The sequence below is a fragment of the Pleurodeles waltl genome, chromosome 5 (genome assembly GCF_031143425.1).
Source record: "Pleurodeles waltl isolate 20211129_DDA chromosome 5, aPleWal1.hap1.20221129, whole genome shotgun sequence".
Classification (NCBI taxonomy): Eukaryota; Metazoa; Chordata; class Amphibia; order Caudata; family Salamandridae; genus Pleurodeles; species Pleurodeles waltl.
In genome coordinates, this window is record NC_090444.1 from 283,116,488 (window position 1) to 283,142,818 (window position 26,331).

Here is a 26,331-nt window from a genome sequence, read left to right on the forward strand (position 1 = left end):
TTTGGTCCTGATGAAGGAAATCAGTTGCCTCTTTAAAAGGACTGTAGATGTGGAATTACTTTAAAAAAATTGATTTTTGTGCACATAAGTAAAATGATAAATAAGTTGCTTATGTACTGTATCAGGGGCAGAGACAGTAATTGGTCTAATGCCAAAACATCCGAACCAGCTGTCTTAGCTCAACTACACATGTACTTCAATAACTGAGTGCATGTGGTCTCCCTGTTGATAAGCTCACCACTGAAAATGCCGGTCACCCTAGTAGCAATGTCTATGGAGCATGGCAACTGCTTTCATCCTCGCTGGTAGACTCCCTACTAACTTATATAATTATCTGTCTTTTTTCTCTGTAATGTTTAGTTACATATTTCTGCTGTTCCTTCCTTTGTGACTGGTCATGATGTGCCTGCAGCCATTGGCAGGGTCTGAAGAGATTTTCTTCTAAATTTTTGTTTTCTGCTTCTTTTTATTATTATTTCTTTTTTTTAAATAAAGAAGCATCCAACTTAGTTTACAGCTGCGAAAAAGCAGCAACCAATTTAAGCTGTGGGCTGCAAGGATAATAAGGCTCCATGCCCAGTAGGACTGGCTGTATTATAAGAAGTATAGTACATTGGCCGCAGAAACAAAGTTGTTGATGAGCCGAAGATGCTATGAAAATAACTTAGTAACTATTTATAGATCTTAAGTAGAACCAACTATTGTGAAGTGGAAGGGAAAAGTACTAATTTCATTAGTATGCTCTCATGATTGTGCATTATCAGAAAAGTCCAAACAATCAACCCATTCTTTGTGAAATTTCACTAGGTAATTTTTACGCTTGAAGTTTAAGTTCTGTTTTTAAGCTACAGTAGATAGCTTTTGTAACTAAGCAAAGACATGTAGCTTTATCTTTGAGATAATCTATAGTCAGAACATTACATATACTAAATCTCTTTGTAGAAGCAATCCTGTTACCAAATTGATTCTTTCAAATAGTTCATTTCAACTGTGAAACTATAGGATTGGTGGATAACAATCACCATTTTGTAACTAATATTCAGTTTTCCCAGTCTAGGCTCTCCATAGTGGGAACAAATTAAACTGAAAGAGATTTGTAAGTCCATCAGATTCATCTATATCTTTAAAAAAATTATTTCATATTCTGTTTAAATGATCAAAATAATTCTTAAAGTGAGTATTCACAAGGGAAGACATAAGATTTACTCGGTTTTATTATATAACCATATAGTGCACCAAAAGACAACTGAAATTGAGTTGGGAGGATCAGATAATATTAGTAGCATGTCATCTGCATAGAGTATCGATCTGAGATGTACAAATTGATTCCTTAGATTCTGGCATCGATTTTATAGCAATTGTCAGGGTTTCAGTGTTAACAGAAAGAACAATGAGAGGGCAGCCTTGCTTTGTTCCCTTTGACAACATGTTAATTTCTTACAAATTTCCATTGATGCAAACCTCCATTAACTCACTACAGTATAAAGCCTTCAATACTACTCTAAAGTAGTCTCCAAAATGCACACGCTGAAGGGTGAGCCAGAGATGTGTCCAAGCATCATTATGAAATGTCTCTTCACCATCTATACAAATATCTCTCCAGTGTCCAGGATAATTGGAATTAAGTTCTACCAACTAATCCCTGCACATTTAGTAAACTAGCCCTTGTCATGATGGCAAGCAAGCTAGTGTTTACAACTCCTATGCACTGTAGAAAAAAAGATCTATCAAGGGTAAAATCTGAATATGGGCTCATTTAAAGTAATTTCTTCTGTTAGTGGGTTGCTACTTTTTAAATGTTTAATTATAAACTGGAACAAACACAGGAACAAACACATTCCAATCAACAAAACATTATAGAGCACAGAGTGCTTTTTTGTCACTTCAGTCTGAGGCACCGGGAATATCCCTGTTGCTTATTATGGAGTTCTGTTTAGTATTGTCAGCTTTACAGACTAAGTACATGTACAATACTCTAAAAGAAAATAATTTCCTACACTTGTATTGTTTAGAATTAGTCACATTGCACTGTATTTTCCATTTCATTCTTCGAAGTTGACTGCTCATGCACCCATTCTCTCAATCTACTTATTTATCGTCACCTGCACTACTTTGAATTTGGAAGCTGTGTCTGCCATGCTGTCTCCTACTTAACTCTCTTCTTGCCACCGCCACCCCGTCAAAATGTGTTTTGTGATTGCGATTTCATTAATTTTGCACTGAAAGCTCAGAGTTTTTCCTGTCCCTTCTATTCCGCAGTGATTTGTACCTCAATGCACAATTTGCAACTCATTTTACTAGTATCGGCTAAAGGAAAAGCAACCACTTTTGGTGAGCCTATGAAAATGATAGCTTTTCATTGATATTTTTGGCCTTATGTGTTTTAAAATGCCCATAGGCTACTGACGTTTGATAAAGAAGCCTCTTGGAGTGTTTGCAGAGAACTTAGGTGTTATGCAGCTGTGAATTTCAGTGCGTCGCATATTAAAAATGGAATCTATTATTAACTAAAGTGGACAGTTACAGACATTTGGTGGACGTATAATCCCACACACAAGACATGGAAGGTGGGTATTCAAAAGTCCTTTAATTGGATAATTAATATTTGTAGCCTTTTATCTGTGTTGATAGTGGAGTGTAGTCCTCCTGTGATGGTGAAGAGACTTTAGTTCCTCTTCTGTGTCCCCAGCAGCCAAACTGTAGTCCTTGTGCCAGGTTGGTAACCTGTCCTGGTTTTCCATTCTTAGAATATAGTTACCTTAATTTTGAAAATGTCTTGTTAGTGGAGGGGGCAGTATTCAGCAAATGGGTGAATGTTCTATCAGTGTGAAGAATGGCAGAAAGCTAATCCCCACTCTCATGATTTATTATTCATGCAATTACCCTTTTTTCTAACAATTCGTCTAATCACCCACACATTCATCCATCACCCACAGTCATCCACATTTAGTCACTCAAACCACTATTCAGATACCCACTCATCGAAACATACCAGATATAAACTGGCCTATTAATTAGTTAGCAAGTACCTTACTCTGGAAGCCCAACTGCCCCAGGCAGCTGTTTAATGTTTTAAAGGTTTCTGTGTGACAATTGCACCTGCAGCCCTGAGGTACGAGTATAAACATCAGAGAAGAGGAACATTTTTGTGGCTGCTACCCAACCAATCATTTAGATGGACAGACTGACTTAAAATTCTATAGAATAAAGTGTCCCACCCCAGGAACGATCCTACCCTTGTTCGTTTTTTCATGATTCCATAAGTTTGTAAACCATAAATTTGTAAATGGTGCAGCTTGCAATATCAGGGGGAACTTGAGACGTGCTCCCTAATCTAGTGTAGACAGGGCACCAGTAAAAAACAAAATTGATTTGCGTCAATTTATCTAAATGCCAGTTACTGTAGCAAAGTGCTCTTTCATTCAACCGTTTTAGATTACTTTTCAGGTTATTTAGGTACACTAAGAAGTCCCCTACATGAAGTGAAAATATATGTTGTACACCTGTGTGAGAAAAGGCCTCTTTTGTCATGATTAGCCCTCACTTTGTGCCTGTATTTGTGGTCTCAAAGTTGTTAGTGCCCAAGGCCCCTGCTAACCAGGTTCCCTGGACCAGATCTCTTTCCCAAAACTGTTGTGATGCATTGGCACAATTGGCAAAACCTTTAGCTGCCACTATAAATCCCTACTAAATGGTACTTAGGTACCCAGGGCATGGGAGACTAAGGGTAGGCCCCTGAGGGCAGCAGCACAGCTTGTGCCACCGTCTAGGACCATCCATCCAGATGCGCCATTGCAGGCTGGGTGCCCTGGGGCAGTCCTAAAATGTAAAATCGACATGGCACACAGCCTGTGTGCCCTTTCCACTATACACTGCATGCAGTATAGGTAAGTCACCCCTCTGGCGGGCCTTCCAGCTCTAAGGTAGGGTGTAGTATACTGTATGTGTGGGCATAGATGCATAAGCAATATGCCCCTACTGTGTCCTTTCCAAACTTGGGACATAATAAGTGAACAGAGCAGCCATTTTACATGCATGTGCTGGACACTGGTCAGTACTAGTTTCACAGCTACATGATAGCTACTCTGAACCTTGGGTTGTTTGGTATCAAACAAATCAGAATGATAAATGCAAATTGGTACCAGCATTGGATTTATTTCAAAATGTACCCGGGGATGGGAGGGGGTCATCTTAGAGGTGCCCCTTGCAAAAGCTAACTACCCTGGCAGGGTTGTTGGCTGGTCAAAACCAACCTGTTACTACCAGACAAGATTCTGGAACCCTGGAGTGAGAGCTCCTGCTCTCTTGTTCCCAGAACAAAGTCCTTCCTGGGTAGAGGTGTCACACCTCCCTCCTCAGGAATGTGCGCTGCACTGCTAGCGAGCTTCACTGGGCTTACCACCTTTGAAACTCGAACCCAAGCCTCCTTCTAGAAGCAGATGGCTGTTCCGTTGCAAACCCCCACTTTTGGTGAGAGCAGCGGTGGGAAAACACACACAGCAGAGGAGGAGTGGTCAGCCCTAGTTTGCACCACCCCTAAGGTGTTGCATGCAAGGTGACTCCTCCATTTCAATTTCCTCCATCTTGCATGGTAGGAAAATAGCAATCAGGGATGGAGAATTGACCTCTGCCCACAGGAAGTGATCACTTTGTGGGTGTAGCCACCCTAAGTTATCTGACCCATTGGTCACTACTAGGAACTCCCCTAAATGCCCATTAAATACAGTATTTAGTGGCCACCCTAGACCAGAGCTTTAGATTCCAGGGACCCAGGAAGACCAGCAACAAAGAAGACCCAAGGCTCAAAAACTGAAGTCCTGCTGCACCAAGAAAAAAGTGCCAAACCCTGCCTGCTGCACCTGGGACTCGACAATCGCAGCTGAGGAGTTGCTTGGACATCGGACGGGCTCCAAAAAACCCCTAGAGGACCTCCACACTTCTGAAAATTGCCAAAGATCTCCCTCCAGAGTGAAGGCGTCACTCTCCTGCAAAAAAGACCAGTGAATTGCAGTTCACTGACTGGCTGCTGACCAAGGAACCAGACGCTGCAGCCAGACCAAATTTCACCTTATGGACCGCAAGGAAAATACCCACAAGGTGACTCCTCCATTTCATTTTCCTCCATCTTGCATGGTAGGAAAATAGCCATCAGGGATGGAGAATTGACATCTGCCGACAGGAAATGGTCGCTTTGTGGGTGTAGCCACCCTAAGTTATCTGACCGATTGGTCACTACTAGGAACTCCTCTAAATGCCCATTAAATACAGTATTTAGTGGCCACCCTAGACCAGAGATTTATATTCCAGGGACCCAGGAAGACCAGCAACAAAGAAGACCCAAGGCTCGAAAGCTGAAGTCCTGCTGCACTAAGAAAAAGGTGCCAAACCCTGCCTGCTGCACCTAGGACTCGACAATCGCAGCTGAGGAGTTGCTTGGACATCGGACAGGCTCTAAAAACCTCCAGAGGACCTCCACACTTCTGAAAATTGCCAAAGATCTCCCTCCAGAGTGAAGGCGTCACTCTCCTGCAAAAAAGACCAGTGAATTGCAGATCACTGACCGGCTGCTGACCAAGGAACCAGATGCTGCAGCCAGACCAAATTTCACCTGATGGACCGCAAGGAAAATACCCACAAGTGTGCTTCCCCAGGTACTGGTCACTCCACGTCAGACACCCAGAAGGACAGTCCACTCCGGATTGAAAAAGGACCAGGAGGAAGCCCCAGTTTAGAGTCTTCAGAAAAAACCTGTCTCTCCCACCAGAGTACCCCTGCTGACCTGCAAGTGACCCTCAAAGCAACCTACCTCCTGCTTCCAAGGACATCTTTGCACACAGCTCCTTGCTCACCGATTCGCTCTGCTCCTGGCCTCCCTGTGCCCTGTACTGAAGATCAAACTGTGTTTTAAGGGTCCCCCACCCCTTGCAACCTCGACACTCCAAAGGAACCCACCATACTCACCTTGAAGTCCACCTGTGCAATGCTTTTCCATGTGGTCCCTTGCAGTGGCCTTGCATCACCTCCAGCCACTTTCTGCAGCTACTCCCACTGAAACCGAGAGCCGCCGACCTTCTCCAGCTGGCCCCCAGGGCCCACAGGTGACCTCGAATTGCCTGCAAAAGGAGACATTGGTAAACGTATTGCCTGATTTTATATGCATTTATTTCTCCATTGATTCCTATGGTGCATAATTATCCATAGAACTGAGACATTTTCTATACTTAAAAAATTCATAACTTAAAAAGTACTTACCAGATTTTGATATCGGTCTTAATCTTATAAAAATCAGAAGTATTTTTATAAATTGGTCTTGAGTTACTCTTTTGAGTGTGTGTCTTGCTTTATTGATACTGTGAGCACACAAATGCTTTGCACTTCTTTGAGATTAGCCTAATTGCTTGACCAAGCTACCATAAAAATTAGAGCATTAGGTGGTCTAGTTTTTATCCCTGTAAACCAACATGTGATTTCCTGGACCTTCTACGCAGTGTGCCTGGTTTTGCACACTACATAGAGGGATAGCCTCCTACATTTCTCTGTCACTAAGGCACACAGAAATGAAGACTGGGGACAATCCTGCCTTGCATGCATTTCACCCATTGCTAAACACCACCAACACTATCTCCTTGCTCATACAGCAGCTCCATCCATCACAAAAAACCTTCCCCCAAGCGCTTCTTTCTCTGTCGTTTGGGAGAGTAGTGGAATAAGGGTTTTAGATAATTTCTTATGGAAGCTTGTAGGCCTGTGATGTGTTTTTTTTTTTTTTTTTTTAATGCTTTCATAGTATATAAATCTGTCTTTTATGATTACAAATGTATTTTTTTACTAGTAATATCTATAGGCCACTTTGAAAAATCGAGTTCTCATTGATAGAATTATGTTCTGTGTACGTAATTCGTACAATTCATTTTCCTAAGCAATGTCAGAAGTAAAGACTGTATGTGCACGTTTTTTGCTAATTGCTAAATAGTATAGCTGTGTTTTATCTGTGAGCTAGAGAGCCGATTGCAGTGCTGAGGATGATCGGGTTATGCTCATGGACTGGCAGCGGAGCTATGCAAGGATGAGTGCATCTCAGAATAGCAGACCATTCTGCATGATTTGGTCAGGTTGTTTTTTATAATGTTAGTAATTTTCCTGAAGTTTTTTTCACCTTTGCTAATGCTTTAATAATTAATGCATTTTTTTGCAGTATGTTTTTTGCAAATGTTTGCAATTTTTATGCAGTAGATGAGTGTATAATAAGGATTTGTAATACACCACTTTTATGTTCCTTGGCTTCTTGGAATCAAGTGGGGGAGCCTTTACCTTAAATATTCTTGTTCAGGTCTGTGACAGTTCTTATAGAGTCCCTACACTGGCCATTGTTTCTATGAAATAGCCCGAGAGAGGAGAGGTGTTTTTCCAGCTCTGTGAGCCCACTAACCGTCCCCACATGTTTAGGCCCCCAAGAAATATACAGAATGGGACTTTTTAGGCGCCTATCACAAGGTTCATGTGGGCCAATGCTCTAAACTTAAATGGCTATCTTATTTTATTTAAGGCCTTCTGTGACTCCAGAGCGACCAAACGGCCTGGATTTGCTTGGACAGTCCTGGTTTATTAAGGACTGCCCAAGTGTCCCAACAGTTTTTGCTGCAAAAAAGACACGTCTTCGAGTGAGTTTTGTTGAAGTCAGAGAAGGCCTTCAATAAAACCACACTAATTTAGCCATCTTAAATATGTTACTGCATTTCTGAAGTATGCGAACCTGAGGCAATGTGTACTAATTTGTAATTATTATCATTGTTAGGCTCAGTGCTTGCACCTTAACTGAATATTTTAGCATTAGCATGCATGGATAGTAGCCTAAAGATACACCGTGTATTTCATTGGATCTTTACCCAGCCTGGGATTCCTCACTACAGGGAGTGCAGAATTATTAGGCAAATTAGTATTTTGACCACATCATCCTCTTTATGCATGTTGTCTTACTCCAAGCTGTATAGGCTCGAAAGCCTACTACCAATTAAGCATATTAGGTGATGTGCATCTCTGTAATGAGAAGGGGTGTGGTCTAATGACATCAACACCCTATATCAGGTGTGCATAATTATTAGGCAACTTCCTTTCCTTTGGCAAAATGGGTCAAAAGAAGGACTTGACAGGCTCCGAAAAGTCAAAAATAGTGAGATATCTTACAGAGGGATGCAGCACTCTTAAAATTGCAAAGCTTCTGAAGCGTGATCATCGAACAATCAAGCGTTTCATTCAAAATAGTCAACAGGGTCGCAAGAAGCGTGTGGAAAAACCAAGGCGCAAAATAACTGCCCATGAACTGAGAAAAGTCAAGCGTGCAGCTGCCACGATGCCACTTGCCACCAGTTTGGCCATATTTCAGAGCTGCAACATGACTGGAGTGCCCAAAAGCACAAGGTGTGCAATACTCAGAGACATGGCCAAGGTAAGAAAGGCTGAAAGACGACCACCACTGAACAAGACACACAAGCTGAAACGTCAAGACTGGGCCAATAAATATCTCAAGACTGATTTTTCTAAGGTTTTATGGACTGATGAAATGAGAGTGAGTCTTGATGGGCCAGATGGATGGGCCCGTGGCTGGATTGGTAAAGGGCAGAGAGCTCCAGTCCGACTCAGACGCCAGCAAGGTGGAGGTGGAGTACTGGTTTGGGCTGGTATCATCAAAGATGAGCTTGTGGGGCCTTTTCGGGTTGAGGATGGAGTCAAGCTCAACTCCCAGTCCTACTGCCAGTTCCTGGAAGACACCTTCTTCAAGCAGTGGTAAAGGAAGAAGTCTGCATCCTTCAAGAAAAACATGATTTTCATGCAGGACAATGCTCCATCACACGCGTCCAAGTACTCCACAGCGTGGCTGGCAAGAAAGGGTATAAAAGAAGGAAATCTAATGACATGGCCTCCTTGTTCACCTGATCTGAACCCCATTGAGAACCTGTGGTCCATCATCAAATGTGAGATTTACAAGGAGGGAAAACAGTACACCTCTCTGAACAGTGTCTGGGAGGCTGTGGTTGCTGCTGCACGCAATGTTGATGGTGAACAGATCAAAACACTGACAGAATCCATGGATGGCAGGCTTTTGAGTGTCCTTGCAAAGAAAGGTGGCTATATTGGTCACTGATTTGTTTTTGTTTTGTTTTTGAATGTCAGAAATGTATATTTGTGAATGTTGAGATGTTATATTGGTTTCACTGGTAATAATAAATAATTGAAATGGGTATATATATTTTTTTTGTTAAGTTGCCTAATAATTATGCACAGTAATAGTCCCCTGCACACACAGATATCCCCCTAACATAGCTAAAACTAAAAACAAACTAAAAACTACTTCCAAAAATATTCAGCTTTGATATTAATGAGTTTTTTGGGTTCATTGAGAACATGGTTGTTGTTCAATAATAAAATTAATCCTCAAAAATACAACTTGCCTAATAATTCTGCACTCCCTGTATTCTAGTTTCCCTCCGTGTACGGTGGGTTATTTTCGTTATGAGTTGTTTCCTCAGGCACCAGCAGCAGGGTATCCACCAGTATGGCACAGAACGCAGAATAAACATCAGCTGGCATCGCCCCCTTAGGATCTTTCCCGTGGCAAAGTTTCTGATTACAGTCGATCTGATAAAATCCTTAAAACAACAGAAGGCCATTGAAACTGACAGTTTTGATCTAGAGCCAGCTTCTCTGTCTTTACAGCAGTTTTCACCTACACCAAAACTGAGGCCTTGTCCTTGAGAGGGTGCAGTATATTTACCTGGATATTGAAATAAATTGTCCTTTTATTTGTCTTGTTGCTCTTGAAAATCATTACCAAGGACGATGACTGGGCTGAATAGGCCCCTATTGTGCCTAGCATCCCAGCGAACTTTGAAACGGTACAATTCTTTGTGAATGGCGGTTTTGCAGAGTGCGTACCCTAAGCTGATGAGTGATATGTGGGTAGTATATAATAGGGTCTTGCCCTAAGTGGAAACACATGGAAATCAGTGTTTGGAGGGGCCTTCATCCTGTGTTTTTTGCAGACCCTCGTTATGTGTTGATAAACATCCACTTTCACCGCAAACGCTGAGAACTCCTAGCTGGCCAGGTACTTACCTGCATGATTCTTTTGCTGAATGAAATGGTGTCTGCAGTTTTGGAGACTGAATGTCTTATGGTCAGCATCACCAAAAGCAATGTTTCTTGCCACAGCAAAGTTAGAGTGTAAATGGACAGTTGAGGGCGTCACTCTATGGGAATAACTGCGTCTCACCTTCACACCCACTCTTTTATAAGTGATCATATTAGACACAATCAATCCAGCCAAGTCGGCTTCTCCAGGGATCACCCAATTAAACTGCAAACATCGTGGCAAATTTATTTTGCCAGTGCTCCTAACACTCAATGCAAAAGTCAGTGGGATTGTAATCTTCAAAGGGACCGTATTTGGTACCTCCACTTCTAAATCATGTGCTTTTGCCTCCTCCTGCCCCTACCTTTCCGCATATTCCCTTGCCAGCTTTGTACTTGCCGCTATATAGCCCTGGTATTCATACCTGGGACACAACAATACACTGCAATTCACACAAACGTTAGCCATTTTTCTTTAAGGACACAGGCCTTGGCACCCTAAAACCTTTGCTACACAGCATGTCTGTATAGTAAATGCCCCCCACAGCAGCAGTCCCTGTGGGCTCAGTCCTCAGTGACAAACTGCGATACGATCAATAACTAGAAGAAAGGATACACTTCATGTCCAAACCCAGATTCTGCATATCCTTGCACTGGGCTCCTGATTCCCAATCTGCCCGCTTGTAACCCTCTCATCACGTGTTTTGTATACCATTATGTATGGCATTGTCAAGCTTTATGATTTAACATATTTAAATATGAGTGTTGAAGTATTTTAGCAAAGAATGCCCCTACTCTGAGGCAGATGGAGATCCTATGCCTTTTTCTTATTCCATCTCTTATAGAAGGTTAAGAAGAAAATGTTCTGTTCAAAGTACTTGTGTCCTGCACTCAGGGTGCACTCCGACCTGTATCCTTTTTGACCAGTATCAAGACTTCATTAACGCCAGTGTCAAATTCCCCTTCAACCTGATATCCACCAAAGCACTTGGGACATCCTCTTGCTGACCCTCACATTAATGTCCGTAACCCAATCACATATAAGTATCAAGTCGATTCAATTGGCGCTGTTTTCGGCCACCCACCGCCCTTCAACAGCAACTAATCCAAAGTGCATTTCTTCACAAACCACAAAATGCATCTTGACACGTCGCCAGAATTCCAACTACTACGTTGCTATACACTCAAACATAAACTGTAGCGTGCATTGATCGGTCACGCTTTTAATGAGTGCTGAATTAATTTATGCATTCACGCACATTGGTAGCAAAGATGTACTCGGGAGTTCTGCGCTCTGATTGTAACCCTCACTGCACCCTTAAACTGCCTAAGATCTACATGTTACGAGGGGCACCTTCTATCGTATCCTGGGTTTTCATTGAAAATCGCATGCATACTGGGGTTTATTTTAGTGGTTGTTTTCAGTTACCACGAAGAATGGTTTGGAAAAGGAAAGCCCATCACGGTTGATATACAGTCATCAGATAACCGTAAAGTAGATGCACCTTCATTCCACTTTCGCATAACTATGCACAAAAGAAAGTGTAATCTATCATTAGTTTTCTGAGTGGGTTGACTTTTATATTTATTTTATTTTTTAACACAAGCAATCTGTTACGTCATTGCAGCATGTGCAGCCCATGGCCACTAATGCATTCTTTTTGTGATGGTGAGTCCTACCCACAGCGCCTTGTTCAAGACCAAGCAAGCCAAACTGAGATTGCTTTGAATTTCGAAACATTTATTTTACCATATTGATCCAGTCTGGCCGCCAGGGTTACTTAAAGTTTGGTTACAAAGTTAAATATCACTTAAATCATGTCCCTTCCTGACTAAACACCGCGTACGACTTTTTGGCTGCTTAATAACGTTATGCATATATGTGTATGTTTAAAGGTGAGAAGAAGCTTGGCACAGTCATTACTCCTGATACTTGGAAAGATGGTGCAAGAAACACCACAGGTATGTTTTTATAAAATTACGTCATTTCAGCTGTTGCACATATTAATGTTGACTTATCACAATATGTTCTTAAGTGTATTTTTATGGTCGTGAAGGTTTATCATAAGTATGAGCATGTAAATCTTTGGAAAAAACATGAAGCTCATAGCCTATGTCAAATTGAAGGCTTTAATCGAATTTGGTGGATGGGACCATCTGCCAGAAATTGGTATTAAGGGTGCGTTGCTGTCACTGGGACTATAAATATGGCAGATGCGACATCTGTCTTGCTGCTGCCAAACTCTAAATTAGGTGCTAAGTCTTTCCCAGTATAACATACATAGCAGCATAAGGTCAACACTTCTCTTTTAACTCCAAGTGCTCGGGCAGTTTTCCCTTTAACATTTCTTTCAATTATGTTTTTTGGTAAAATATGCCTGATCTAATCTTAATATTTGATGTCATTTAATGATCATAGTGAAATCCAGTGTAGGAACCTTTCTGCTTAATTATTTTCTTAATGGACAGCTCACTTGGGTGATCCGATGATAACTAATAATTCCTGATATTAGCACCATAAAATTACTTTTAATTTGTACATGTTTTATCAATTGAGTTTTCTGAAATAGCTGGAATAAAAAAATAATTATACTCCAGTATGCTAATTGCTCTTTTGGGTTCTCAGTTTTTAGGTGTTATACATGTTATGTGATCTTTATATTCCACTTTATTTTTAGTAGTGCCGTTTGATTTTAGCACTTCAGTTAAACTCACTAGGAAAATCCTGTTGAATTAATATATTGGTGGACAAAGGCATTTTTTTTTTAGCTTTGTGTAAGTGCTTTGCCAAGTAGCAGTAATATACTAGTCAGAATTGTGCTGTTATACAGTTTTCCATTACACATTAGTTCAAATGCATTGGTTAGTGTTAGTGCTAAAAAGGGAGCATTGTGATGAGCATGTCAGGCAAATGTATGTACTTGACTTGCGGTTAAAATGCACGGATACATAGAATTCCTTATTTACAGTGTTGCTGTGATTGAGGTTTGGGGAAGTCTGAGTTCTCTTGTCAGCCTAGAATATTTTCATCAAGTTTTACAAATTCAAGGTTCCTCCTGTGATCTCAGTGGTTTTAATGTGACAGGATTTTATGTCTAAATGAGTTCTCTACCTCTAATGCGTTTTCTTATTTGTCTATAAGAAAACGTGGTCAGACCGTTTTGTGAGTCTGCATAGTCATGTCTGGTTGCTTCAAATGCACATCTACAGTGTTGTACAGGTGCTGAAGCATCTTGATCGAGGGATGCATAGGGACATCCCTTGTAGGAAAGAGAATCTGTGCTACTGAGTTATCAAATAAAACCCAGCCTAAAGCCTAACAAAACGAAAGCTGCTTTAATTGCGTTTGAGAGAAAGGCAAATATCGATATAGATTCATGTGTTTTGCTGAGGTTTTTATCATTGCTCACAGCTCCTACATAACACATTTTTCAGGGACACATAATTTATAGCACTTGAAGGACGCTGGGTATTCGTAAAAAAATACTTATAGAACCTGCAGTAGGCACAATTAACATGAGCTCTAATGCTCAGAAATAAAATGTCCATTTGACCATTTTGTGATCTTATCTTTTAAAAATATATTTCTTTACACATTCAATCCATGTAGGAGAAATACAACATTTTTGACAAAAATGCCATGTATTTTGAAATTGGTAACTGCTTTTCTCTAAGGCTAAGGATCATTTTGATCTTCATTGTGGTTAATGGCAACATGACCGTCTGGGTTCTATGGTCTGTATCAAGATGATCTGCATGGCTGTAGAATGCACTTCTTTTCCATATAATCATGATTCAACTTCTTTTGGAAGCTGCTAAGTGTTTTTTTTAACTCCGCCTTAACCCCCATCCACAATTGAGATGGATTTATTTTGGTCCAGTGCTGGCTTTCAGAGTAATACAATTGCTAAATGACTAGTGTTCATTTTGTTTACTCCTTACAGGAAAGAGCCCTCGAAGGAGCTATATAATTATATGGGCAACTGATTTTAGCTGTTCATGGTTACTTCTTTGAGCATGAACACATTTTCTTAAAATATGTTTCCTTTGATTGTGTATGCCAAACAAAAGTAAAATTGTTCATGTTTCTTTAGAAAGCGGAGGCCGAAAATTGAATGAAAACAAGGCATTAACTTCCAAGAAGGCAAGGTCAGTTTCAAAACGTATTGCATGGATTGTACGCATTAGGTGTTGCCGCCGCAATGGAATTTATTGTTGCTCTCGCCACTTCTGTGGTTGGGAAATTGAAGTATATTTTTAAAGGCAGCCAACAATGTTTTTTTATGATTTATTGGCTGTCAGCATCCCCTCACGAGCAATGCCTTCATATGCTATCTTCAGTTTAATTAAAATATGTGCTATTTTGAAATCGTGTCAAGTTTGCATGTATAATTGAGTGCCTATCCCACGAAGATGCCGAAAAAAAATTCTAACTTGTGGAATTTGTGAGTTATACTGACACTTTAGAGTATGTTAGACTTTTTGGTAATCTGTAAAATTTCGATCTAGGCATACATATTCTCAGGCTTAATTTACATCTCACAAGAAAATGTTGCTATTCGCAAACCAAGCCTAAGCAGCCTTTCACACTCAAAGTTTTAGCACTCTTGCAAACAAAGTGTCAGTACATATATGTGCTCTTCATTGTTCATATTGCAGTAGTTTCTTTAAAATTACTCTTAGTTGAAGATTTTAGTACTAAACTTGTAGATCAATTTATTAGTATTCACTCCTAAATTAGGATTAAAATAGCTACTAGTACGAGCAAAATTTCTCCTGCAATCATGGCAGGCCTGGTAAGATTTTATAGCACTAGCCGTTAATATGCTGATCTGTAGGCAAGGGTATTGATGGTTAGTAGTCTATGTCCACCTTCTGTGAGTTTGTCTCCACTTTCTGGCAAATGAGTGAAAAAGAAGATATGATGACAGGTGTGTGAGTGGATTAGTGTCATGACTGCCAGCGGCCACATCACTACATGGGTGTGAGAATGCATAACCAAGCTTGTGTTTTCCTACAGAATGAGACAGGCACAATTTTGTTTCTTTTCTTTCTTTTTTTTTTCTTTCTTCAATCTACTGATCCAAGATGGCGGATGCCCCTTAGATCAGTAAATATTAATAATTTTAAAAATATTAGTACACAAAAGCACTTGTCTGAAAGTGCACCAGTGTGGCTGCTGCCAAGCCTCCTAAAAACATACAGATAAAATATATTTATTTTTATGACCCGTGAGGGGTGGGGTAACAACAGAGGAGCGAGTGAGGGAGGCAACGGAGGAGCAGGTGTGGAGAGCAGGTGTGGGTAATCAGTGGAGAGTGGGCAAGAAGGAGCAAAACAGAGCATAGTGGAGGCCGGGAATTTGGAGAAGGAGCTGTATGATAGGGTAAGAGCAACAAAACCCATGCACTCATTGAGTGCTGAAAGAAAAAGAGAAAACATACTTTGCTGAATGTGAGTAGTTTAAGGATACAAGGATGGTAAAGAGACTGTTCACCAGAGAAGGGATAAAGCCAAGAAGATAATTGAAAGCTGTGGAATAAGAAGCAAGCAAATGAGTGACAGGAAAGCCAGCCAATGGTAAGAAAAGGACGGGCTCTAAACCCACTGTATGTTTTTGATATGGTCCACAAATGGTCTTTTGCAAATAGCCATGTAAAAGGTGTCTGTAAATTAGCCCATAAAAATAAGATGTAGTGACAGTTTTTGTTCCAGACCACTAAATGGAAGAATAATGCTCAGCGGATGAACAGGATAGCTTCCAAAGTACTCTTCGTTAAACTAAGTACATTTTTCGTTCTAAGACAGACTCCCAGGTTGCAAATTTAGAGTTGCTGGGGAGAGCTCTTCCTTTTCTAAGACATTGCCCCCACCCTTTCCATTGTTCTCTCTTCCTCGCTGTATAACCAAGGACAGACTGTCTTCTGCATGCAAGTAGCTATTGCTATCATCTATGACCTCTCAAAATAAATTGACATTATTATAACTCATCCCTCCAGATGGTTCAGGAGGTGCGGGGAGAAGTAGTAGAAACTTAGCCAGCTGAAATACTGTAAATAATCGGTGCCTAAAGTGTCAAATATGTTTCGTGTCCTACATGTCTCTCATTAGCTTGATATCTCTCATCAGATTGATGCAAATATGATTTAAATATTCCTCATTCCATGTTATTGGCTAATAAACATTTGTTTGCTTCTTTAAAAAATTATTTGAAGACACTAACATTCTATGAAGATGTCAAGAAAACAAAATGCTGCCTATGGTTCCACTGTGAAGAAATTTGAAAACTGAAAAGGTAGCAAACCTAGCAGTGACCCCACCCATGTGATACAAAGTTTGATTTTTAATTCTAACCACCACTCTGGATCAAGGTGCTCATCATTTTAATTGCTGGTCAAATTTTAGACTGGTCACAGAGGAGTAGACATCTAAAATCTCCATAATAAGCTTGGGCTCTCCTCTCGACTCCTATCCTATTAGGATTTGTAGAGAGCTAGCCTTCTTTTTCCTTTTGTTAACCATCATGTGTAACAACACCTTAGAGAGGACTGTGGTACCTGCTTTTTGCAAATCTGCATTAGTTGCTCCCTTCTTAATAAAGGAGACTGTAGACCCCAGCATTTCTTTTAATTATCAACCTATCTCTCTCCTTCCATTTTTAGCAAACATCTTGAAAAGCGGGGTGAATACACAGCTCGCTTCTTTCAGTGAAGAAAAAGGGGTGTCCAATAAACACCAATCTGGATTCAGATATTGGTTTAGTAATGAAACCATACCTATGGCTGCTACCAATGACATCCGTTATGATCTTGGATGGAGGAAGCTCAGCTGCACTCATCCGCCTTGATTTTTCAGCCATTTTGATACCAAAGGAAAATGTAGGTTGGAAGGTGTAGAACATGAGGCACAGATACTCATCTTCATGATTAGATGCATAGAGTTCTCAAAGGGGAGGAGCCTAAGGAGTTTTGCAGGGTGAGCCATAGATGGATATCAGGGAGTGACTTATGGAAGGAAGTCCACATGATGAGATGCAGAGGGACAACTTCTGGTGGAGACACAGAGGAAGGCCTGCAAGATGAAGTGCAGTGAGAGATATGCATGGTATGGTACACTAGGAGTATGTAATCATGAGATGCAGCAGAAGAGCTCCCAAGAGAGATACAAGTGTGAGGTATAGAAAGGGGTGCAGTGGGAGAACAGCACAATGAGGTACTGAGGAAGAGATGCAGGATGAAATGCAAAGAAGGTGTTACAGGATGAGTTCCAGCGGGATACCTCCAGGATAGGAGTCCCAGCTAAGTGCTGAAAACGGGGAGCAACAGTGTGAAGGAATGTGGGAGAGGTGGAAAGTGATGTAACAAGGCAGCTCTGCATTATGGGGTGCTGTGTGAAGATGTGTGGGGCATGGAGATTCATTGATAGAGCAGCTCATTGGGGGACTGCATATCTTCAGGGAGCACGTGGAATGAGAAGTAGGAAGGAGATGCTGAACGGACTACAGAGATAAAGCCGCAGTATGAGGTTAAGTGTGGTCCTCAGTTTCAGGGACCATACTTAACCTCATTCTACATGCTCCCCACAAGATGGCTGGCATTAAGTAATTTTGCTGTCCTTTGACGACTGACACCCACAATCTGACCATAATCCTGCACATCAGTGGCACCTGGACTACCCAATATTTTTATGGCCATTGACTTGGGGAAGCTAGCTGCTAAACAGTTTTTGGATGGAGTGATGCCCGGAACCCTCATCTGAGCAGCCCTGGTACAGAGTGGAAAATCGTCAGAAAATATGGTTGGGTCAGCTATATACTACTAATGCTTCAGGGGACACTTGTGGGCCTTTGTGCACCAAACACAGCACCTCCACAGTTCGTAACAAAGCTAGTCACATTTGTTTCCAGACATGGACGCACTGTTAATATGTGGGAGGAGGTCTTTAACTGTGGGGCAGATCACCTCCCCCTCCTTCCTATTCACCGGTGCAGCAAGTGCTTTTGAACTGGCAACTAGAGAATACGTCTGCTACTCCCAACAACTTTTTACGGGCAAGCACAAAGCGCTCAGTTCCGTGTTGCTATCTCTCTTTGGGCTTCAAACCACACCCATGCCACATCAGTCTCTTTCATTGGTTCGTGGGCTTGCCTTTTAAAATCCTCTTGCTTTCGTCAGTGGAAGGCATGCATACGTCATGCCTTTTCCGGTAGTTAGCCCTCCTCGAGCGCAGCGACCCAGTACTGAAAACATCCAAGGCTCGCCGTTTTCCGTCCAGTTTGTGGACTACTTTCTCTCTTTTTTCTCAGCGCGATCTCGCTTGGCAGAAGTCGAGCGCTTTGCATGACATCGACCCTGTTACATAGTTAATTGCTGGTTACGTAGATAATTGCACTTTTGCCGATAGGTTTCACTACGAGTGAACTGTTTGTCTGCTTTGCACTGATGGCGGCCGTCAGCTCGCTTATATGAAACTTTAACTTTTCAGTTTGTATGGCAAGAAAAGTCCAGTTAGTTATGTGAAACTGTTTTGTTTTCATTTTCAATTTATGTGGCAAGAAAAGTTTGGTTAGGAGTTTACAATGGTAATTGCTCGAGTTCAAGCAAACGCAAGACTATTTGCATTGAAAATGCTTGTTTTCACTTCCGACCACTTGGTGGACCTGATGAAAATGTGGTGTACTTGGGCAGAAATCTATCTTACCATTGTCCACTGATGCACACACTACAATGAGGGAATAGACTGACAGCTATACCCCATGGCAACTGCAGGTACAAATACTCCTCAACCCATGGTACCATGCAACTGTACAGGACTCAATCACAAATTACTTGTCTGAAAGACTTCGAACAGTCTTCAACTTCAGGGTGTGGAAAGCTTAGTGGAATGTGCATAAAGACAGTTTGTGATGTCAGGGCACAACTGAACAGGGAATTGAGGGGGTATGAGGACGACCTTTAGGGACCAGGAAAGGTTTGTTGTGCAATATGGCACCCACATCACTGATCTGATAGCGGTGTAAACAAAATAGACCCAGATACTAGAGAGGTTGCAGTGTATTGAATATTGGGAACACATGGCCAAGTGACATTCAGAGGGCGCTACAGTTTACTAGAGCACGAAGTAAAATGTAGTATAGCTTGTCCTCACTCCCCCTTCCTTAACAGCTCTACGCAACACCTAAGGGGAAGTCGAGCATACCCAAGTAAAAATCATTGGGACCCTTGGTAACTACGGCTTCTTATTATACACCGCCCAAAGATGGGCTGTGCTAAAGAAATTAGAGACTTTTAGACTTGGCCCCAATGCTGACCCTGTCGGCAGACAATAAAGATCTCCTGGATGGCTCACTCATTGTAGATACAATCAAAAACTTCATTAAGGCGCAGAAGAAGGGTAAACACCAGGCACAGGCAGCCTACCAGCCGAATTCTTACTCAGTATCTTTCTCTGCTTGCACCACACATGTTGAAATTATACAATGGTTCCAGATATAAAGCTGGTCTCCACCCCACAACCAGAGAAGCTGTGATCGTGATGCTCCCCAAAAGAGAGTAATTAGAAATTGCATCATTGCCCACTTTCCTAGTTGAATACTGTAAGGAAATGCCTCCTTGGCATGGTTACCCCCTGACTTTTTGCCTTTGCTGATGCTATGTTTTGAATTGAAAGTGTGCTGAGGCCTGCTAACCAGGCCCCAGCACCAGTGTTCTTTCCCTAACCTGTACTTTTGATTCCACAATTGGCACACCCTGGCATCCAGGTAAGTCCCTTGTAACTGGTACCCCTGGTACCAAGGGCCCTGATGCCAGGGAAGGTCTCTAAGGGCTGCAGCATATCTTATGCCACCCTGGGGACCCCTCACTCAGCACAGACACACTGCTTGCCAGCTTGTGTGTGCTGGTGAGAAAAAAACGAGTAAGTCGACATGGCACTCCCCTCGGGGTGCCATGCCAACCTCACACTGCCTATGCAGTATAGATAAGTCACCCCTCTAGTAGGCCTTACAGCCCTAAGGCAGGGTGCACTATACCATAGGTGAGGGCACCAGTGCATGAGCACTGTGCCCCTACAGTGTCTAAGGCAAACCTTAGATATTGTAAGTGCAGGGTAGCCATAAGAGTATATGGTCTGGGAGTCTGTCAAACACGGACTCCACAGCACCATATTGGCTACACTGAAAACTGGGAAGTTTGGTATCAAACTTCTCAGCACAATAAATGCACACTGATGCCAGTGTACATTTTATTGTGAAATACACCCCAGAGGGCACCTCAGAGGTGCCCCCTGAAACCTTAACCGACTATCTGTGTAGGCTGACTGGTTCCAGCAGCCTGCCACAACCGAGACATGTTGCTGGCCCCATGGGGAGAGTGCCTTTGTCACTCTGAGGCCAGTAACAAAGCCTGCACTGGGTGGAGATGCTAACACCTCCCCCAGGCAGGAGCTGTAACACCTGGCGGTGAGCCTCAAAGGCTCACCCCTTTGTTCCAGCACCACAGGACACTCCAGCTAGTGGAGTTGCCCGCCCCCTCCGGCCACGGCCCCTACTTTTGGTGTCAAGGCCGAAGGAAATAATGAGAATAACAAGGAGGAGTCACTGGCCAGTCAGGACAGCCCCTAAGGTGTCCTGAGCTGAAGTGACTCTAACTTTTAGAAATCCTCCATCTTGCAGATGGAGGATTCCCCAATAGGATTAGGGATGTGACCCCCTCCCCTTGGGAGGAGGCACAAAGAGGGTGTACCCACCCTCAGGGCTAGTAGCCATTGGCTACTAACCCCCTAGACCTAAACACGCCCTTAAATTTAGTATTTAAGGGCTCCCCTGAACCTAAGAATTTAGATTCCTGCAACTTACAAGAAGAAGAGGACTGCTGAGCTGAAAGACCCCTGCAGAGGAAGAAAAGAAGACACCAACTGCTTTGGCCCCAGACCTACCGGCCTGTCTCCTGCCTTCCAAAGAAACCTGCTCCAGCAACGCTTTCCCAAGGACCAGCGACCTCTGAATCCTCAGAGGACTGCCCTGCTTCAAGAAAGACTAGAAACTCCCGAGGACAGCGGCACTGCTCCAAAAGAACTGCAACTTTGTTACAGAGGAGCAGATTTAAAGACCCCTGCAAATCCCCCGCAAGAAGCGTGAGACTTGCAACACTGCACCCGGCGACCCCGACTCGACTGGTGGAGAACCAACACCTCAGGGAGGACCCACCGGCGACTCCAAGACCGTGAGTAACCAAAGTTGTCCCCCCTGAGCCCCCACAGCGACGCCTGCAGAGGGAACCCCCAGGCTCCCCTGACTGCCTGACTCTGAAATCCCGACGGCTGGAAAAGACCCTGCACCCGCAGCCCCCAGCACCTGAAGGAACGGAACTTCAGTGCAGGAGTGACCCCCAGGAGACCCTCTCCCGTGCCCAGGTGGTGGCTACCCCGAGGAGCCCCCCCCCCTTGCCTGCCTGCACCGCTGAAGAGATCCCTTGGTCTCTCATTGAAAACCATTGAAAACCCGACGCGTGTTTGCACACTGCACCCGGCCGCCCCCGCGCTGCTGAGGGTGTACTTTTTGTGCTGACTTGTGTCCCCCCCAGTGCCCTACAAAACCCCCCTGGTCTGCCCTCCGAAGACGCGGGTACTTACCTGCTGGCAGACTGGAACCGGGGCACCCCCTTCTCTCCATTGAAGCCAATGTGTTTTGGGCACCTCTTTGACCTCTGCACCTGACCGGCCCTGAGCTGCTGGTGTGGTAACTTTGGGGTTGCTCTGAACCCCCAACGGTGGGCTACCTTGGACCCAAACCTGAAACTTGTAAGTGATTTTACTTACCTGCTGAAACTAACAATAACTTACCTCCCCCAGGAACTGTGAAAATTGCACTGTGTCCACTTTTAAAACAGCTATTTGTGTTTTATGTGAAAAGTATATATGCTACTGTAATTATTCAAAGTTCCTAAAGTACTTACCTGCAATACCTTCCAAATGAGATATTACATGTAGAAATTGAACCTGTGGTTCTTAAAATAAACTAAGAAAATATATTTTTCTATAACAAAACCTATTGGCTGGATTTGTCTCTGAGTGTGTGTTCCTCATTTATTGCCTGTGTGTATGTACAACAAATGCTTAACACTACTCCTTTGATAAGCCTACTGCTCGACCACACTACCACAAAATAGAGCATTAGTATTATCTCTTTTTGCCACTATCTTACCTCTAAGGGGAACCCTTGGACTCTGTGCATGCAATTCCTTACTTTGAAATAGCACATACAGAGCCAACTTCCTACATTGGTGGATCAGCGGTGGGGTACAAGACTTTGCATTTGCTGGACTACTCAGCCAATACCTGATCACACAACAAATTCCAAAAATTGTCATTAGAAATTGATTTTTGCAATTTGGACTATTTTTTCTAAATTCTTAAAAGACCTGCTAGGGCCTTGTGTTAGATCCTGTTTAGCATTTCTTTTAGAGTTTAAAAGTTTGGTAAAAGTTTGAATTAGATTCTAGAACTAGTTTTTATATTCTTAAAAAGTATTCCAACTTTTAGAAGCATAATGTCTAGTGCAGAGATGAATGTGGTGGAACTCGACACCACACCTTACCTCCATCTTAAGATGAGGGAGCTAAGGTCACTCTGTAAAATAAAGAAAATAGTAATGGGCCCCAGACCTTCCAAACTACAGCTCCAGGAGCTGTTGGCAGAGTTTGAAAAGGCCAACCCCTCTGAGGATGGCAACTCAGAGGATGATGATAGTGACTTGGAGGGTGATTCCCCCCTACCAGTCCTATCTAGGGAAGACAGGGCCTCTCAAGCCCTGACTCCAAGCATAATAGTCAGAGATGCTGGCTCCCTCACAGGAGGGACCAACCTCTCTGAAATCACTGAGGATAACTCCAGTGAAGAGGACATCCAGTTAGCCAGGATGGCCAAAAGATTGGCTTTGGAAAGACAGATCCTAGCCATAGAAAGGGAAAGACAAGAGATGGGCCTAGGACCCATCAATGGTGGCAGCAACATAAATAGGGTCAGAGATTCTCCTGACATGTTGAAAATCCCTAAAGGGATTGTAACTAAATATGAAGATGGTGATGACATCACCAAATTGTTCACAGCTTTTGAGAGGGCTTGTGTAACCAGAAAAGTGAACAAATCTCACTGGGGTGCTCTCCTTTGGGAAATGTTCACAGGAAAGTGTAGGGATAGACTCCTCACACTCTCTGGAAAAGATGCAGAATCTTATGACCTCATGAAGGGTACCCTCATTGAGGGCTTTGGATTCTCCACTGAGGAGTATAGGATTAGATTCAGGGGGGCTCAAAAATCCTCGAGCCAGACCTGGGTTGACTTTGTAGACTACTCAGTAAAAACACTAGATGGTTGGATTCAAGGCAGTGGTGTAAGTAATTATGATGGGCTGTACAATGTATTTGTGAAAGAACACCTATTAAGTAATTGTTTGAATGATAAACTGCATCAGCATCTGGTAGACCTAGGACCAATTTCTCCCCAAGAATTGGGAAAGAAGGCGGACCATTGGGTCAAGACTAGGGTGTCCAAAACTTCCACAGGGGGTGACCAAAAGAAAGGGGTCACAAAACCTCCCCAGGGGAAGGGTGGTGAGACAGCCAAAAACAAAAATAGTAAAGAGTCTTCTACAGGCCCCCAAAAACCTGCACAGGAGGGTGGGCCCAGAGCCTCTTCACAAAACAATCCTGGGTACAAGGGTAAAAACTTTGATCCCAAAAAGGCCTGGTGTCGTAGCTGTAGTCAGTCTGGACACCAAACTGGAGACAAGGCCTGTCCCAAGAAAAATACCACTTCTAACTCCACTCCAGCTAAAACTGGAATGGCCAGTCTCCAAGTGGGATCAACAGTGTGCCCAGAGCAAATCAGGTGTCACACTGAAGCTACATTAGTCTCTGAGGGTGGGGTGGATTTAGCCACACTGGCTGCCTGGCCCCCTAACATGCAAAAATACAGGCAGCAGCTCTTAATTAATGGGACAAGTGTAGAGGGCCTGAGGGATACAGGTGCCAGTGTCACTATGGTGACAGAGAAACTGGTTTCCCCTGGCCAATACCTGACTGGACAAACCTATCCAGTCACCAATGCTGACAATCAAACTAAAGTACATCCCATGGCAATGGTAACTTTAGAGTGGGGAGGGGTCAATGGCCTGAAACAGGTGGTGGTCTCCTCAAATATCCCAGTAGACTGTTTGCTTGGAAATGACCTGGAGTCCTCAGCATGGGCTGAGGTAGAACTGAAAACCCATGCAGCCATGCTGGGTATCCCTGAACTGGTGTGTGTCAAGACAAGGGCACAGTGCAAGGCACAGGGTGAAAAAGTAGAGCTGGAGTCTGGAAGAAAGGCTCAGCCTACCAAGAGAAAAGGAAATTCAGCTGGGAAACCAGCTGCAACACAACAAGAAAAAGAGAGCCTCTCTTCTCAGGAAGAAGTTCTGCCCTCTGAGGGAACTGAGCCTTTGGAGCTGGAACCTTACCAGGTTGAGCTCTTGGGCCCAGGGGGACCCTCAAGGGAAGAGTTGTGTAAGGGACAAGAAACCTGTCCCTCTCTTGAAGGCCTTAGGCAGCAAGCTGCTGAAGAGTCCAAAGGCAAGAAAAATGGAACACATAGGGTCTATTGGGAAGATGGACTCCTGTACACTGAGGCAAGAGATCTCAAACCTGGTGCCACTAGGAGAGTGGCAGTGCCTCAGGGGTTCAGAGAGTTTATTCTGACCTTAGCCCATGATATTCCCCTTGCTGGGCATTTGGGACAAACCAAGACGTGGGAGAGGTTAGTCAACCACTTCTACTGGCCCAACATGTCCCAGAAGGTTAAGGAGTTTTGCACCTCCTGTACCACCTGTCAAGCCAGTGGTAAGACAGGTGGACATCCAAAGGCCCCCTCATTCCACTTCCAGTGGTGGGGGTCCCCTTTGAAAGTGTGGGTGTGGACATAGTGGGTCCACTTGAACCTCCCACAGCCTCAGGAAATATGTACATCCTAGTAGTAGTGGATCATGCTACTAGGTATCCTGAAGCTATTCCCCTTAGGTCAACTACTGCCCCTGCAGTAGCCAAGGCCCTCATTGGTATCTTTACCAGAGTGGGCTTCCCTAAGGAGGTGGTGTCTGACAGAGGCACCAACTTCATGTCAGCATACCTGAAACACATGTGGAATGAGTGTGGAGTGACTTATAAATTCACTACACCCTATCATCCACAAACTAATGGCCTTGTTGAGAGATTCAACAAGACATTAAAGGGCATGATCATGGGGCTCCCAGAAAAACTCAAAAGGAGATGGGATGTCCTCTTGCCATGTCTGCTTTTCGCTTACAGAGAGGTGCCTCAGAAGGGAGTAGGGTTCTCACCGTTTGAACTTCTGTTTGGCCACCCTGTAAGGGGACCACTAGCTCTTGTGAAAGAAGGCTGGGAGAGACCTCTTCATGAGCCTAAACAAGACACAGTGGACTATGTACTTGGCCTTCGCTCAAGGATGGCAGAGTACATGGAAAAGGCAAGCAAAAACCTTGAGGCCAGCCAACAGCTCCAGAAGTGTTGGTATGACCAAAAGGCTGCACTGGTTGAATTTCAACCAGGGCAGAAAGTCTGGGTTTTGGAGCCTGTGGCTCCCAGGGCACTTCAGGACAAATGGAGTGGCCCTTACCCAGTGCTAGAGAGGAAGAGTCAGGTCACCTATCTGGTAGACCTGGGCACAAGCAGGAGCCCCAAGAGGGTGATCCATGTGAACCGCCTTAAGCTCTTCCATGACAGGGCTGATGTAAATCTGTTAATGGTAACAGATGAGGATCAGGAAGCTGAGAGTGAGCCTCTCCCTGATCTTCTGTCATCAGACCCTAATGATGGCTCAGTAGATGGAGTGATCTATTCAGGCACCCTCTCTGGCCAACAGCAAGCTGACTGTAGGAAGGTCCTGCAACAGTTTGCTGAGCTCTTTTCCCTAACCCCTGGTCAGACACACCTGTGTACCCATGATGTGGACACAGGAGACAGCATGCCTGTCAAAAACAAAATATTCAGACAGTCTGATCAAGTTAAGGAAAGCATCAAGGTGGAAGTCCACAAGATGCTGGAATTGGGAGTAATTGAGTACTCTGACAGCCCCTGGGCTAGCCCAGTGGTCTTAGTCCCCAAACCTCACACCAAAGATAGAAAGAGAGAGATGAGGTTTTGTGTGGAC

At 43.4% G+C, this 26,331-nt stretch overlaps 1 protein-coding gene across 1 annotated transcript in view; it reads left to right on the forward strand.

Annotated features, from left to right (window-relative positions):
- CRIPT (CXXC repeat containing interactor of PDZ3 domain) overlaps positions 1-26,331 on the forward strand; it is a 69,414-nt gene that overhangs the window by 5,041 nt on the left and 38,042 nt on the right. The window contains exons 2-3 of the mRNA XM_069234022.1: positions 12,025-12,090; positions 14,223-14,277. Coding sequence (XP_069090123.1) covers positions 12,025-12,090; positions 14,223-14,277 — 121 coding nt within the window. The remainder of the gene's footprint in view (positions 1-12,024; positions 12,091-14,222; positions 14,278-26,331) is intronic.